Source organism: Physeter macrocephalus, chromosome 20, assembly GCF_002837175.3.
Source record: "Physeter macrocephalus isolate SW-GA chromosome 20, ASM283717v5, whole genome shotgun sequence".
Classification (NCBI taxonomy): Eukaryota; Metazoa; Chordata; class Mammalia; order Artiodactyla; family Physeteridae; genus Physeter; species Physeter macrocephalus.
This window is the reverse complement of record NC_041233.1, coordinates 37,118,901-37,135,573: the sequence shown is the minus strand read 5'-3', so window position 1 is coordinate 37,135,573 and position 16,673 is coordinate 37,118,901. Positions and strand designations below refer to the sequence as shown.

The 16,673-nt window shown below is 46.7% G+C and overlaps 1 protein-coding gene across 2 annotated transcripts in view; it reads right to left on the bottom strand.

Annotated features, from left to right (window-relative positions):
* WDFY4 (WDFY family member 4) overlaps positions 1-16,673 on the bottom strand; it is a 261,838-nt gene that overhangs the window by 170,997 nt on the left and 74,168 nt on the right. For both annotated transcript variants that reach the window (XM_024121405.1, XM_024121406.2), the window contains exons 19-24: positions 15,278-15,509; positions 14,076-14,221; positions 12,917-13,028; positions 12,016-12,206; positions 5,447-5,599; positions 981-1,054 (exon numbers count right to left, since the gene is read on the bottom strand). In XM_024121405.1, the coding sequence (XP_023977173.1) occupies positions 981-1,054; positions 5,447-5,599; positions 12,016-12,206; positions 12,917-13,028; positions 14,076-14,221; positions 15,278-15,509 (908 nt within the window). The remainder of the gene's footprint in view (positions 1-980; positions 1,055-5,446; positions 5,600-12,015; positions 12,207-12,916; positions 13,029-14,075; positions 14,222-15,277; positions 15,510-16,673) is intronic.

Here is a 16,673-nt window from a genome sequence, read left to right as displayed (position 1 = left end):
CAGGTGGGGGTGTGTGTGAACAGCTTTATTTGTAAGGAAGGAGGTGGATTGACAGGTTGGCACCCCTGCCTCCCTTCTCCCATATTCTGATCACAATCCCTGGTTTTCCTTGGGAATTACCTCTTTCTAACTCCCCTCCACCCGCTCCAGAGGGGAAGTCATGCTGCCTGGCCACATGACCCAAGATGGCCCCGTGAGACTCCATCCTATTGCTAGGACTATCGAGTGAAAAAGAAGCCCTGTCTGCCGACTGTGCTGAGCAGAGGACATGCTGTGAGGATGCCCAGCCAGAATGAAGTTAGCACAGAAGAAAGCATAGATGAGACCAGGGACAGATCTCAGATAAAGTAATATGAGCATCATCCAGACAACGTGTGAAGATCTGCCTCAGTCAATTGTATGAGCCAATAAATTTCCTCTTTCTCTACCTTCCTTTTTTCCCTCCCTTTCTTCCTTCCTTAAGTTGGTTTGAGCTGTATTTCTGCCACTTGCAATCAGAAGAGCCCTGACTAATTCAAAAAGTGACACTCAGTGTGATGGTATTTGGAGGTGGGGCTTTTGAGAGATGCTTAGGTTATGAGAGTGGAGCCCTCATGAATGGGATTAGCACCCTTATAAAAGAGACCCCAGAGAGTTCCCTCACCCCTTATGCCATGTGAGGTTGTAGTGAGAAGACAGCCAACTAGGAACCAGGAAGTAGGTCCCCACCAGACACTGAATCTGCCAGAGCCTTGACCTTAGACTTCCAGCCTTCAGAACTGTGAGAAATAAATTTCTGTGATTTGTAAGCCACCCAGTCTATGGTATTTTCATTATAGCAGCTGTGTAGACTAAGACAGACATGCTACCGCCTGGGGACCCAGTGCTCTGGGAAGGGAGAAGGCCGTGGTTGCTGAACCACCGGCTGTCCTGTCCTCTCAGTCCCTGTTCTTGGCATGAAGCCTTTGACTGTACCGCCAGGCTGCCAAAGCCCAGCTTACCTTGGTGACTGAAGGATTTCCACAAGATGGGAAAAGAGGGAGAGCTCCAAGTTGTCCGCAGCATTCATCCAGAGCTGGAAGAGAGAACAAACACAGTGAAACCAAGGTGTGTGGAGAGAAGGGTTTCCAGGCAGCGTGAGCAGGTACGGTGCTGGGTGTGGTCTCCTTTGGCTTGGAATCACTAACACAGCTTACCAGCTCTGGAATCAAACTAGCTCTCCTGACAGCTAGAAAGTAGAGGGCACCTCCCCCAGGGGCAAGTGCAAACACCATTCCTATCTTTCCCATCTCTGCTGCTCTCTGGAGCTTCACTGTGGGTCTAGATTCTAACCAAGGACACCTGAACTAACCATCTCCTATGTGTGTCCCACCCTGGGCCCTGCAACCTGTGTGTCCACACACCAAACAACATCTCATTTTCATTGGATCCTACAAGGTAAATACCAGTGCTCCCAATTCAGAGATGTGAAAAGACAGGCTGAGACAGACCACTGAGTGACAGGTACCTCACCACCCGCAAGTGATAAGACTGGAATTAGAAGCTGAGTCCCACCTCTCAGGTTTTATGCTGTAGCAACTTGTGCATGCAGTTTCTTCAGTTCCCCTATCTATAGAACCTGCAGCACAGCCCATGTTCCCATCTCCTGTAAACAGAATTGTGAGTGACATGCAGGTGTGAAATGCACTGAGATTCTGAGAGTGAACTTTATCACTCGGGTGGCTTTCTTCATTGTAAACAAAATGCAGCTGCTCCCCATCCTTCTGGGGCAGAGGTGATGGTGTGCCTTCATGTCTCAATTCTACTTCCCTTTAGAGAGCTCTACTATTTCTCATCTAAATGCTGACATTTCCTAAGGCCCAGAATCTATAAGGTTCAGATGTAGGATTATAAGAGTGCACTCATATAGCAGCAAAAAGAGCTCACATTTACAAATGATACCATTTGCTCAAGGCAAGAAGCATCATACAAAGTCCTAAAATGATATCATTATCTGTGTTTAGTAGATAAGAACATTGAGGCTCAGAGAGACTGAGTAACTTGTCTGACGCCCCACGGTTTTTAATTGGCAGAGACTGGCTTCAAAGCCTGGTCAGTCTGACCATGAAGCCCACTCTCTTGCCTCCCCTCTGTGCTCCCCTACAGGCATCTCCTGCAGACAGTGACCCAGAGGGTCAATAATCAACCTCACTTGAACCAAGCAGGTGGCCATGGCTCCATCCTTTTACTAACTGGGGAAAACAGAAGAGTCTCAGTGGACATAAGTTTATCAGGAAGGCAGAGACTGTCCCTCCCCAATCCCCAGGGCCCAGCATCACACATGCCATGGAGTGGCCACTTCATAGGATCCATTACATTTTTTAAAAGAGTGAATGCAAAGTAAACCAAAGTAAGATACGTGGATTACTCTTAAGCCAGAAACAGGCTGACAGATTTCCAGCTCCTGTAAGCACAGCCACTGCCCAGTACACACAGAGGTGGGGCAGTTGCCATTCAAGAGAGCTGGTGTGGATCAATGTGGCTCCCAGGGAGGTAGGGGTAGCCAGACATGGCATCCCAACATACTCAAGAGGGTGCCAAGAGCTTTGCATACTTGGAATTCATTCATTCATTCATTCATGAAGGCAGTCATGAGCAAATGATACACCAGGCTCTGTGTCGGGAGCTGGAAGAGCTGAGAAAGTAAGACAGGAACCCTGTGGTACCCCTTACCCTTCCCACAAAAGAATACCCCTCCCCCCGTTTTCTTTTCCAGAGCTTTAGAACAATAAGAAGTTGCCACAGCACATTTGAGCCTGCCTAGCTCTTTTAGAAATTACTTTATATAATACCAACTGTCTGAATTTGGGGAAACATGCATAATTGAATATTGTGGTTGTCATCCTGTGTCTCATAACCCCTGTACGAAAGACTGCATTGAGATGTCTGGCTTAAATTTGTTTGAATACCAAATTCTGTTCTCTCTCCACCCCTGGGACCACCTCACTCTCAGAAAGAGGTGGCCTTCTCTGAGACCACAAGCCTAAGACACGCATGACTTCGACTTCCTGTCCCTTCCAGCTTCTCAACTTCCTGTCCCTCCCTGCTGCACACCCGTCATCAAGGATCATGTGCCTTCTCCTGTAACCCACTCTCTGGTCTCCAAACCCTCCCTTTCCTTGAAGGACTTGTCCTGTCAGTTTGATTCTCACACTGGTATTTTAACCACCCCTTTTTCACTGCTCAAGTCTCCTATCTAAGTTCTGAAACGCTCCTCCTTCGATTTTCTTCTCTCTCTTTTTCTCCTTCAAAAGCCCACTGACTGTCTCCTTCCCGCCTCCTCCCCGCTCTTCACCTCATGTCTGACCCCACCATTCACTCTTCACTGGGCCCGTCAGTGACCTCGAAACACAGCCCACACAGCCCTGCCCTTACTTCGCCTGATGTAGGCAGACACTGGTGAAACTCTTCTTCTTTTTGAAATTCTCTCCTCCCAATCGTTTAAAAATTTTATTTCATTTCATTTTGTTTTAGTGTGGTTTTTTAGCATCTTTTTGCTTGTTTTTATTGGTTGCCTATTTTCTTAACCCCAGTGAAAAAGCACTGGCTCAGCTGAGGGGTAAGTTCATTCAGGGAGGGGATGGGTGGTGCCCAGGGTGGCTCCAGGAACAGGCGTTGGGAGCATGGTGGGCTCCTGCATGGGTCATTCCTGGGCTGGGCTGATGGCAACGATGTCGTGGAGCCAAGCTGCCTGAGCACAGCCGCAGCATTTTGGAAGGGGCAGCAGTGCTGCCAAGGCATGCTGTCTTGTTTACCAGGGTGGTAAAGCCATTTGTGCATATGTGCTTCCCCACTGTGCACAGGAAGCTCGTATTACAGGCCTTGCTGGATTCCCCCACAAGCCTTGCATCTATCTGCAGGATCCAGGTCTGGGTGTTCATCCTGGCCTGGTCCAATTAGATAGTATTTCATTTAGGTTTTTTGTAGCTTTTATTTATGAGTAAGATTGACCTGTACTTTTTCATTTCCCATACTATCCTTTTTTGGTTCTGGTATCAAGATTAGTTCATAAAAGAGGCTGGGAGAAATAATACCTACACTACGATCATGACTATGATTTTTTAAAAATACATATATTATGCATAGAAAGTACAAAAAAAGGGATGCATTCAAAGTTAACAACAGTCGTCTGGGTCTCAGAAAGAGGAGTTTTTCTTCCATTTTTCTGTAATTTAAAATATTCTATAACAAGCACATATTATTTAGTTTTTAAAATACTTCCATAGGGGCTTCCCTGGTGGCGCAGTGGTTGAGAGTCCGCCTGCCGATGCAGGGGACGCGGGTTCGTGCCCCAGTCCGGGAGGATCCCGCATGCCGCGGGGCGGCTGGGCCCGTGAGCCATGGCCGCTGGGCCTGCGCGTCCGGAGCCTGTGCTCTGCAGCGGGAGGGGCCGCAGCGGTGAGAGGCCCGTGTGCCGAAAATAAAATAAAATAAAATAACATAACATAACATAAAATAAAATAAAATAAAATAAAATAAAATAAAATAAAATAAAATACTTCCATTGACTGCAGTGTGTACCGGCTAAAGTGTGCGCCCTGCAGCTTACCATCCTCTGCTGTCTTCTCTCCCTCCCCCTCCAGCCTCACCTCTACCTGCAACAACATCCCCACAGGTGCCCCAAGCCCCTTGCTCTCAAATTCCCATGGTTGCTCTCATCCCCACGTGTGAGCAAATAGCATCCACTCCACCTGAAATATTCCCCCATTGAACACATTCTGTTAAACTCAGCCCCAGAGCCCGGATCCGCTGAGCTGATTGTCCTCTCCTTCCACTCCCCAGATGCCCTGTGCCTCCCTCACTGGCACCCAGCACATTGTAGCACCACCTTTGTCGTGTCCTGGGCCCCATCGTTGCATGCAGGGGCTGCATCCTGGTTATCACCACGTCTCCAGAACCCACCAGTGCCCGACCCTAGTGGGCACTCAGTAAACGATGCTTCGTGAATGGATCTGTCCACCCAAAGGTCTGTGCGTTACTCCTCACTCAGCCTCAGGTGTGCCCTCAGCATCTCTCACTCATCCCTTTAACGGAACATTTATAAACAGTAAAGCACCATCCAAAGGAATTGGTATGTTTTAAAATCCTTCTTATATCTGGAAGCTTACACTTTTAAAATCCTTTTCCAGATACTATCTGATTTGGCTCCCACACCAGCCTGTGAGGGAGAGGAGATGGTCTCCCTTTCACACATGAGAAGACTGAAACTCAGAGAAGTCAAGAGACGTGCCCGAGGCCACACAGCCCATTTGGTGGTAGGAGTTAATTATTAACCAAGGCCTCTGAACTCCAAAGCCTTGTCAGTTTTCTCTCTCACTACCATCTTGACCATCGAGGAAGCTGACCTGCTGGGTTTAGAGAAAGCTCCAGGCTTTCTGTACCATCACACTCCTGTTCCTTTAGGGCTAGTGAGTAGTCTCCAGTTTACCTCGAAATTGCAGAGGATGTGCTGGAAGACACCAATGTTGGTGATAGCGGAGGACCCAAAGCCCAGTTCTGCGGTGCCGGCAACAGACAGGATCAGCTGAAAAATGCGATCGTTTAGGAAAGAGGTCTTTTTCCTCAGGAGAAACGCCATTATCTGCAAAGGTTAAAACACAAAGCAGTTTCCTCATGAATGCATCATCACCGCTCTTTCTCCCTCACCCACTTGTTCCTACCAGCACCTTTGGTCAGCCCCGTCTGAAAACACTCCGCTCTCTGGTGCTACCTCTTCCATTCCCTTGTTATCAGAAAGAAAACATATACCAACCTCTGTGGCTGCTTCCCCACCAGCGTCTGCTTTTCTGTACTTGAGGCTTCACCTCTCACTGTGGGTCCCCAGCTCCTTCCTGAATCTTACACATTTCCAGAATGCCACCTTCTCCTGGTTTCTTCGTACATTACTGAGTATTTTTCTCATTTTCCTTTACTGAATCCTACATTAATACCCATCCTACAGATGTTGCTATATCACTAGGAAGCCACCACCTGCCCACGAACCCAGTTACATCAACTTCACTTCAGGCTGCTGCCAACAGACGTGCCATTCTGCTGTGCCAGGCCCTGGGAAACTGGCAACACGCAAGCATCCATACCGAGTTGGAGGCACTGGGATCCCAGTGGCCCACGCTCATCTCAGAGACTAATAAGATGGACCTCACCTAGCCTCATGTCTCTGTTGACCTCAGTAACACAAAAGTCAGGCTGACCCGCCATCCACTTGCATCTCGGTTCTCATCAACTTCATCTGGATTCTCAGCTCAGCTCATCCACAGCTCAATTCCCTACGCCTGTATCTGACACAGTTCACCCTTCTCCCTGTCCTCTCAGACACGCTCTTCCAGTGTGTCATTAGGAAGTCTCACTTGTTGTTATGGACCAAATGTCTGCTCCTCCCCAAATTCATATGTTGAAACCTTATTCCCCAATATGATGGTATTTGGAAACAGGTCTTTTGGGATATAATTAGCATTAGATGAGGTCATGAGGGTGGAGCCCTCACAGATGGGATTAGTGCCCTTATAAGAGTCACAAGGGAGCTTTCTTCCTCTCTCTGCTCTGCCACGTGAGTATACAAGGAGAAGGTGGCCATCTGCAATCCAGAAGGGAGTCCTCACTCAACCTGACCATGCTGGCACCCTGATCTTGGACTTCCCAGTCTCCAGAACTGTGAGAAAAGTAATTTCTGTTGTTTATAAGCCACCCATAGTATTCTGTTATAGCAGCCCAAACTGAGACAATTGTAATCAGCAAGTAATATCTTTTTAGACTGTTCCAGTCACTTCTTCAGCATGTCCCCACTCCCCCACCAGGACATAATTAGGATGGCTGAAAGCTGCTTGAGAAAAATCACTCAGGCTGACTGGTTTCACTTTACATTAATAGTGTCAAATGTCAAATTGGTACTCAATTTGGCCTGGCAGTCCAACTCTTTTTTAGTAAGCTGGCTTTCCTCATCCTAAAGATGATGATCTCATCTCTTCTCCTCTCTCCTTCAGCCTCCCTCCCCTCCACCACCTGACTCAGTACACAGCTGAGAATTTAGAACCCATCAGACGTGAACACTCTCATGTCCCCACCATCAGATCCACAGATGCCTGCACTGCATTCCTTCCTGTCACAAGCAGGGTTTCTATTCACCTGGCCTCTGGGACCCACCCCTCGCCTGCTCCCTGGGATAGCTCTTCTCTCCTAGCTTCATCCATCCTTCTCTTTTCTGTCACTTTCTTCCCGACAAATATGCCCTAGTAGTTCTCCTTTTAAAGATAACCTGCCCTTGAACCCTAATCCCTCTAGTTTGGGCCCCATTTCTCTACTCTTCTTTGTAGGTAAACTTCTTGAAAGCACTATCGGACTTCCCTGGCAGTGCAGTGGTTAAGAATCTGCCTACCAATGCAGGGGACACGGGTTCGAGCCCTGGTCTGGGGAGATCCCACAGGCCGTGGAGCAACTAAGCCTGTAAGCCACAACTGCTGAAGCCTGCGCACCCTAGAGCCCGAGCGCCACAACTACTGAGCCCTCGTAGTGTGCTGCAACTACTGAAGCTCGCGTGCCTAGAGCTCGTGCTCTGCAACAAGAGAAGCCACCACAATGAGAAGCCCTCGCGCCGCTACGAAGAGTAGCCCCCGCCTGCCGCAACTAGAGAAAGCCCGTGTGCAGCAAGGAGGACCCAATGCAGCCAAAGATAAAAAAAATTTAAAAAAATAGAAAGCACTATCAACACACTCAGGCTCCACATCCTCACTTCACATTCTCTTCTCAACCCCCTTCCTCTGGCTGCTGCCTCTTCCTGCCCACCTGCCTTAGAAATATCACTAGTGACTCCCAGGTGCCAAGTCCAACAGGGACTTCTCTGTCCTTAGTTTGCTGCATTATTTATCAGCATCTAGCATTGTTTGACTATAGCCACCTTCTCAAAACACTTTATTTTTCAAATTCTTTGACAAAGCATTTCTTTGTTGTCTCTTCCTTCTTTCCTCTCGACCTCCCCTGTTGGGTTTTCATAGTATTTCCAAGCTCTACCTGGTTGCTTCCTCCTTTGTCCTCTTCTCTCCTTTCACTACCCCTTTTCTTTGGCTATTTCATCAATTTCCTTAGATTAAATACCATCATGATGATATTGATGACTCTCACATCTATACCTCCCACCAAGCATGCCCTTCTGAACTCCAGAGCTGGGTATCCCACCTGATATTTTACCTTTGATGTCTCACCGTCACTTCACACTTAGCACGTCTCAAATGTCTTATTCCTTCCTGTCGGCAGCACTCTGGGTGCACAGCACTGGCTGTTTTCATATGCTACGTGCCAAGACTGCTCACAAAGACTTCAAGTCTCCCCAGATCCGGGATGCAGTCTCACATCATGTTGGATTCTATCCAGTCTCCGATCTTGACCCTTCAAACCATCTTCCACACAGGTGTCAAATGTCATTCTAAAGCATCATTCATTCCACTTCCCTGTTCTAAGCCTATGAATGGTTACTTATCACCTCTGAGATAAGATACATGTTCCTTGGAGTGGCGGGGCTCTGACCCTTCCCTCCGTCTCCATCTAGGCTGTGCACCTGCCTGCAATTGTACTTTCCTCCCAGCCATGTCGAGGAACCCATCTTGGATCCCTTAAGTGTTCATAATGTTAATCTAGAACACCATCCTCCATCTTTACCATGTTACGAAAATCCATCTTATAAAACTTTTCTGGATGTCACCTAGTCTGACAAGAGGTTGATAAATAAGTTTGACAGAAATAACAGATAGGAAGGGTTATGCTCTCCAATCAGCAAACCAACAAATGAATACAGAGTAAAAGTCTAAAAAATGATTAAATCCACTCCTGAGCCAGCCAGTTAATTAAAGACCCCTGTTTTCATTCACTGATTCATTCCAAAAATCATTGCTGAACACTTACTGTCTACCACGTGCTCTTAGGATGCAACAATGAACGAGCAAACCCAGTCCTGTCCTCATGGGGCTTGTGTCTAGGGGCAAAACAGACCACAAACGTGGCAACAAGTACATATACAACATGCCAAATGGGCATGCACATGAGAAGAAACAAAGCAAGAAAACGTGTCTAGAAAGAGATGAGGTAGGATGGGGGTTCTGTTTTATAAATAGTCAGGGAAGGCAAAAAAAAAATAATAAAAATCTTGTTTCTTTACTCAAACCTGTCATTTCCCACCTCTCTACCACTACCTCTTTCCCTGAATACATAAATTTTTGAAATATTTCTATTGTAAGCCATAAGAGTTTTAAAATTTTTTCTTCTGCCTTCACATGTAAAGGTACAACGAATCTCTGAATCTGATGGGTTCTTTACTCAAACTATTTGGGAGTCCTTGTCTCGTGATAATATTTTTCTCTCTACCTCATTAGACGATGCTGTAGGCTGACTGTATCTCCTCAAAATTTATATATTGAAACCTAATCGCCAGTATGATGGTATTAGGAGGCAGGGCCTTTGGGAGACGATTAGGTCACAAGGATGGAGCTCTCGTGAGTGGGATTAGTATCCTTATAAAACAGACCCCTGGGAGCTCCTTCATCTTTTCTGCCATGTGAGGACACAGCAGAAAGATGGTTGTCTGTGAAACAGGAAGTAGTCCTCACCAGATACCGAATCTGCCAGCACCATGGCCTTGGATTTCTCAGTCTATAGCACTCTGAGAAATAAATTTCTATGGCTTTTAAGCCACCCCATCTATGGTATCTTTTATAGCAGCCTAAACAGACTGAGTCAGACAGAAATTTCTATGGAGGGAGGGACTAAACCCATTTATTCATCTGTATCCCTAGCCTGACACTGTGCCTGGCTCTTAGGAGGTGCTCAGTCAATATGAGTTGAGTAAATAGATTCCATTCAAGGGCCACATTTTGCCTCTACCATCTCTTTCTGAAAAACTCAGCCAATCCAGTCCTCTAGGCCTTCTCTGATCCCCTTTCTTTTTAAAGAAGCTCTTGTGACTCCTCTACCAAGTGTGATGCCGCCACCTTGGCAGCTCTGGAGCACATTAACGCTCTCAAGGCACTGCATTCATGCGACAAGCACTCATTGAGAACTCACGACGTGCCAGGCCCTGCACTGGGCAGCGAGGAGACAATGGTGAACACAACAGGGCCCAGCTCTTAGGAGCTCCAGGGTTCTGGAAAGATGGAGGGTAACCACTGGGTCATGGAGACTGTGGTAGCTCTGGAAGAGAATCTCGGACACTTGTTGCATTTGATCTGTACTAAAATTATTTTGGTATTCGTCTTATTTTATCCTTCTAGGTCTACCCATGAGAGCAGGAACTGCTTTGGACCTTTTTAGAAATGCTCACAGCAATTATTAAAATCCCTAGCCAGAGCGGACATCCATGTGCTGAACTGGGACAAATCCCACTACTACTGCCTTTAACAATATAATCAGAGAAAACTGTTAGATACCAGGAGCCTCAATACTTGCATTTTGATATAAATCTGGCCACACCCATTCATTTATTCCCCAGATATTTACGAGTCTTTTTGGTCTCAGTAATACACTGGCAAAGAACAAGAAAAGCCCAGCGCTTTAGACCATTACAGTCTGACGGAGATGAGCAGAGTGATTATCACAGCACTGCATGAGAGCAGTTAGACTGGGCATACACGCAGTGCCACAGAGGCCGGGAGACCACCACACGGGCAGTGCAGGGGTCAGGGGAGATTTCCCCCTTGCCACTGGAGCTCGACCTGGGAAAAATGATAAACAAACCATGGGCACAGGAACACAGGGTCACACTATGTGTTTAGTGATCCATGACCACACGGGATTTGAGGACACAGGAGTGTAGGGTATGAAACGTTGGCCGGGTGGGAGGTGGGGCTGCAAGGACAGATTGGTAGCCAGTTAGAAAGGCCTTTAGGAGTTGGGATATTGTGCCAACGACCAGACATGTTTGAAGGGTTTGCACGAGGCAGAGGTGTCATCAGGTCTATAATGTAGAACTGTGACTGGCATCAATGGACCTTGAGGGAGAGGCAGGAGGAAGGGGCTGCTGTCTGGCTGTGGCAGCAGTCCAGGTGAGAGGGGGTGTGCCTGACGTGACACCATACAGCTTTCTTCTCAGACCCTGACTCGGGGGCCGAAGAGACAGGGAGGCCCTCCCCCTGCCCCCACTGTGCCCAGGAGGAAACTGTAGCCTTTGTGCCCCAGTGACCTCGTCTAGGCTTTGACCCTATTCCTGCCCTCCATGAGTCCTTTCTTGGCTGCTTCCCAGCCAGGCAGGGCATTCCTGAAGGACAGTGTCTACAATTCGTCTGACATTATGAACTGTAAATAGCAATAACAATCACAGTGCACACACACGGCAGTTACTCTAAGCAGGCACATGTCTAAGCACTCAGCATATATTAACTCAGTTATCACAATCCTACAAAATAGGTGTTGCTATTATTCCCATTTTACACACGGGAGAACTGAAGCACAGAGAGATTAAGAACTAAAGATGGCCAACATTTGTAGGGCACTTACTCTGGGCCAGACATAATTCTAAGCCCTTCACTTGTTTTAAGTCATCTAGTCCTCACTGCAACCCCCATGATACAGGAGATATGATAGGTCATATCGTGCAGGTGGAGAAACCGAGACAGAGAGGGTTAATAACTCAAGACTCAGGCAAGGTTAAGTAGTAAGTTAGGCAGAGGCTCAATTCAAACGCAGCATTCTAGTTCTATGGTCTAGGCTCTTAGCCATCATGCTAGATGCAAAGCGGGGGGACCACAAATGATTCCTGAATTCATCAGTGAAAGGTGCCATCAGCCACAGACAGGTGAGCATCCCCATCCTGATCAGAGCCCCTCTCTGGCTGGCTGTCACCTGGCCCTCTGCTCTGGTGACACTGGTCTCAGGACCCAGGGACCTTCAGTTTCCCTTCTCCAAAAGTCATGCTAGTGGGAATGTCCACTTGGGCCAGCAAGCCTCCTCCCTGTTCCTCGGGGATGCCAGCTCCTTGCAGGGGGGGCACTGAAGGCTCAGATGTGAGGGTGGGATTACCTGGTACCCACAGACGAGCTGCATCAGGCGATCACACATGACATTGCTGGTCAGGACCGAGTGCAGGACTTTCACAGCCGCGTACAAGGTGTGGTCATCCGTTGCTAAGGAAATGAGGCCCAGGAGGATGGCGGGCCCACCGATGAAGTCCAGGCTGCTGGCAGCAGGGCTGGAGTGGAACACCCTTACCCCTGTGTGGGACAAAGGGCATTCCTGAGTATACTACAGCTTCACTGCAGTGGAAGTTCCCCCGGCACCATGCAAGAGCTGTCAGGAACATCATCCACTCACAGCGGGGGGGCCTGTGCACAGGACAGGCTGGGAGGAAAAGCAGGGGCTTTTAAAGTTTTAGGTCAATGAGAAATCCTGTGCTGAGTCCTTTCTGGGTCACAGAAGGCTGAAACAGCCCAGGGGATTTCAGACCTCCACCCTCAGTCTCAGTCCAGAGTGCCAGAGGAGCCAGCTGCCCTCTGAGCCTCAGTCTGCTGGCTGCTCTGACAACTTCTGGCTCTTGTCTGCCCTCTAGATCTGCAATGTTGGACCCTTGCATCAGTTCATGGCTTTGCTCTTGCCTGATTGCAAGGCAACCAACAGTCGCCAGCTGTTGTTTTCACCCAAACAACCACAACCATTGCCTCTGCTCAGAGGCCCCACTGTACTCACTCCGTTGTGCATAGACGCCAGCCTGGTTAGTAGCGAGTTCACGACCAGTTGTCAAATGCAGCAAAGTGAACTGACCTCTGCAGGGAGGCTAACTCTCTGGTGAGATTAACTCCCAACTCTCGCCCTCACTGTTCCAGCTCCTCAGCCCTCTCAGTCCTGCCTGCCACTCCAGAATTCCAGGCTGCACACGCGATGACAGCCACAACCCTTCTTCCCAAATAGCAGTAAAGGTTCATACCTAATTGGCCCATGGCCACGGCTCCAATGGTTCGAAGAGAACCCGAGAGGTGACTAGCACAATTTCTTAGCAAGAACACAGGCATGGCATTGTTGCGGGATGAAATGTTCATCTAGAGAAATTGGTAACAATTAATCCAAGAAACCTTCCTGGGAAGGAGGAGGTCTTGTTCATGAGCTCCTGGAGGGCAGGCACCCCCAGGCCTGGCACTCTGTAAGGGTAAGTCAGTGAATGAATAATAACTGAACCAATATCAGAGGGACTGAAGCCAAAATTCAGGTTCCCCTGTCCTGCCTCCCAGGCTCTGGCTTAATCATAAGGGAGCAACTTCGGTTATACAACTGTGCCACCAGTGTCCCGCATGCTCACTAGTGTAAACAAATGCTCACAGTGAGGAGCTGATGAGAGCAGGAAGGACCTGAGGACACTGGAGGTGGAACGGTGCTGTGAAGGCCAGAGCTGCCTCCTTCCCGATCTAGGGTCATCCAGCTCTGCAAGCCCTGGCATCACCGGTCTCAGATGGCCAGGAAGACAGGGACCCTGGTCTCCTCCAGCAGAAGGTTCTATGCTGGTAAGGCACAGCTTTGGTGCTCAACAGGACTTAACCCCTGATCCTGCCGTCTCAGTAAAGGGAAGGGGCCTTTTGTCTGTGAGGGTGGAGAGAACGTAAACCAATCAGCCCAAATTCATCAGCAGTAAGCGAAAGAGCTCTTTATGCAGGAATTAGGAAATAGGAAGTCTAATGGCATCTTCATCTATAAACATGTCTGCTTGCTGTTTTGCAAGTTTGTTGTTTGCATAAACACAGTGATTCAAAGAATATTTTGAAATGTTGGGGGGTTAGTAGCACCCAGAAAAGGGAAGCTCAGTAGTGTTCCCAGTGTCACAGAGGTTTTTTTAAATATTCCATTTGTTCTTGCTCTACCAAGGAAAATGAAGAGCACCTACTTTCTTCTCAGAAATAAGAGCTTTAGTCTTGAGGGGTGAGAATGGGCAGGCATCATGAAATATTTTAACAAATGAAGTGGGAAGCACGCCTGTGTGTAACTGTCTACACATGCACAAATGTGAATTAGTGTTCACTTAATCACTGAAAGCTGAAGGAAGCCATGAGATCATGATTCCAAAATTGAGCAGCAAGTGAAGTTAGAGGGCATACCTCTTTGGCAATCAGGCGGCTGTCCACCTCATTGTATGCGTTTCTGATGTCTGCAACGCTGGTGATGGAGGAGCTGGCTATATGAAGGCCAAAGGAAACCCTTTCCTCTGCAACCAGTGGCATCACTTCCATACAAGGGTCCTCTCCTAAAATAACACGTCTTCAGTTATTTCTATTCTCACTTTACTGAGTAGGAAATTAAGCCTCAGAAGAGTAAGTATCTACTGCTACATGCCGAAGTAATCACTGAGGAATGTTTGTAGCTGCTATATGTTGTTACATTGTATGTTATACATTACATGTTTTGCCCCTACCTGTGATTTCTGACACATAGAAAACTGTAGAGAAATCTCACAATATTAACCCTACTATAAAAATAGAGGCATTCCAGGTATGAAATTACTAAAGCTTGAGACACCTATCGAGAATGTAACCTCGCTCCCAAAATGCTCGGCCGAAAGCCCTAAGGTTTTCAATGAGCTGCATGTACATGGTAAACACATCTTTTGGCATGAGTACCCAGGTCGCTGAGTCAAGGAGAGCTACATGTGGTACTTGAGAAGCATCGTGTGAATAGAGAGTTGATGAAACTTTGGCTCTGGACCTGACCTCCTGACATTGTTCTGGCCAGTGCCCTTTGCCAGAGGAAATGAAGATCAAAGAAGACATGGAGCCTGGAGACAGAAACACTCCACAGCACTCAATCGCCCTTCACCATGCACGAAGGCTTCCATACATAGATTCATTTATCATTCTTCCCAGATGGGAGCTGACCCCCTTGACTTGACGGAGCACAGAGAGCTATGCTCCCTGCTTGAACAGCCAACAATCAATAATGAAAATGTGGATGTTTTGTCTGCCTGTTTAATAATTGAAGACAACAGTATACTTTAGTTAAAAAGCTTCTTCATTAAAAGGAATGTAACTTATTTATCTCATTCACTTCCCCCTTTCTTTGCTGATGGTTATTACCCACCCACTTTCCTCCATTATGTGTGCTGGAACTGAAATCTAAAGGAGATTGTCATTTCCTTTTCTGACATTTTCTATTGGATTGTAAATATGTAATGATCCAATTACAGAGGTTTTCCCTAATGACTGGCCTGTGCTGAGTTTATTCTTTATAAATAAGCTATAAATAACTGAATGTCCATTTAAAAAATAGTATAAGCAAGACCATTATAAATCAAAACACCCCATACCTTGGGCATGCACAGCTTGGAAGTTACCACAGTATCTTGGGCCAAGTTTGTTAATAACTTCCAGAGTTTCCATTGAGATGGCTTCTTCGAAGAGGTACGCAGGGCCCAGACGCCATATTAATAATGACTTTTGTTTCCAAACTCGAGGGGTAGCAATATATCCATAAACATCCACAAATGAAGATGGATCCATTGAAAGGAATGGTCCTGGTAAGGCCTGAATGTATAACATCTGTTAACATAAAAAGGTTGGGGGGGGATGTAGATGGGAGGTGTTTAACCTCAGAATTAATCAAACAAACACATACAATATAAAATGATGTACCTTCTTCTTCTCTCAAAGTGAAAACTTCTTTTATCTAAAAACATTACAAAGATAACTCTCAAAGCTGAGAAACAGTGCACAAAACAGTTTATAAAATCCTGGTGGGAGTAAAAAAATGACACTGTGCCTTTGGAAACAAACTTGATAAGAATTATAAAGTGCCACTCGGGCTTCCCTGATGGCGCAGTGGTTGGGAGTCCGCCTGCCGATGCAGGGGACGCGGGTTCGTGCCCCGGTCCGGGAAGATCCCACGTGCCGCGGAGCGGCTGGGCCCGTGAGCCATGGCCGCTGAGCCTGCGCGTCCGGAGCCTGTGCTCCGCAATGGGAGAGGCCACAACAGTGAGAGGCCCGCGTACCGCAAAAATAAATAAATAAATAAATAAATAAATAAATAAAGTGCCACTAAAAGGTTCATCTTTTTCTTCCCAGTCATTTCACAAAGAACTTAAATGTCCAATATTGGTATCTTAATTAAGTTTTACATACTAAAAATAATTACAGACTGGAAAGGAAGAAATAAAACTGTCTCTATTTGCAGATGGCATGCCCATGTAGAAAATTCCAAAGAATCTACCAAAAAAAAAGATACTTCCTAGAACTAATACCTGAGTTCAGCAAGGTCACAGGATACATGATCAACACACAAAGATCGACTGCATTCTACACACTAACAAAGAACATGCAGAAACTGTAACTGCTCACAAGAAAATTAAATACTTTTTTGCTCTGCAAAATCCCATATGAAAGAGGATGAAAAGCAAGCTATAGATTAGGAGAAATTATTTACAAATTACATATCTAACAAAGGACGGGTATCTAAAATATTTAGATAAACTCTTAAAATTCAACAGTAAAAAACAAACAATCCAATTAGAAAATGAGTGAAACACGTGCATAAGACATCACTAAAGAGGATATACAAGTTGCAAATAAGCACATGAGAGGATGTTCAATCTCATTAGCCATTAAGGAAATGCAAACTAAAAACAAGAGATATCATCACTACACACCTATCAGAATGGCTAATTTAAAAAGAGTGACATCACCAAATGCAGAGAAACGGGACCACTC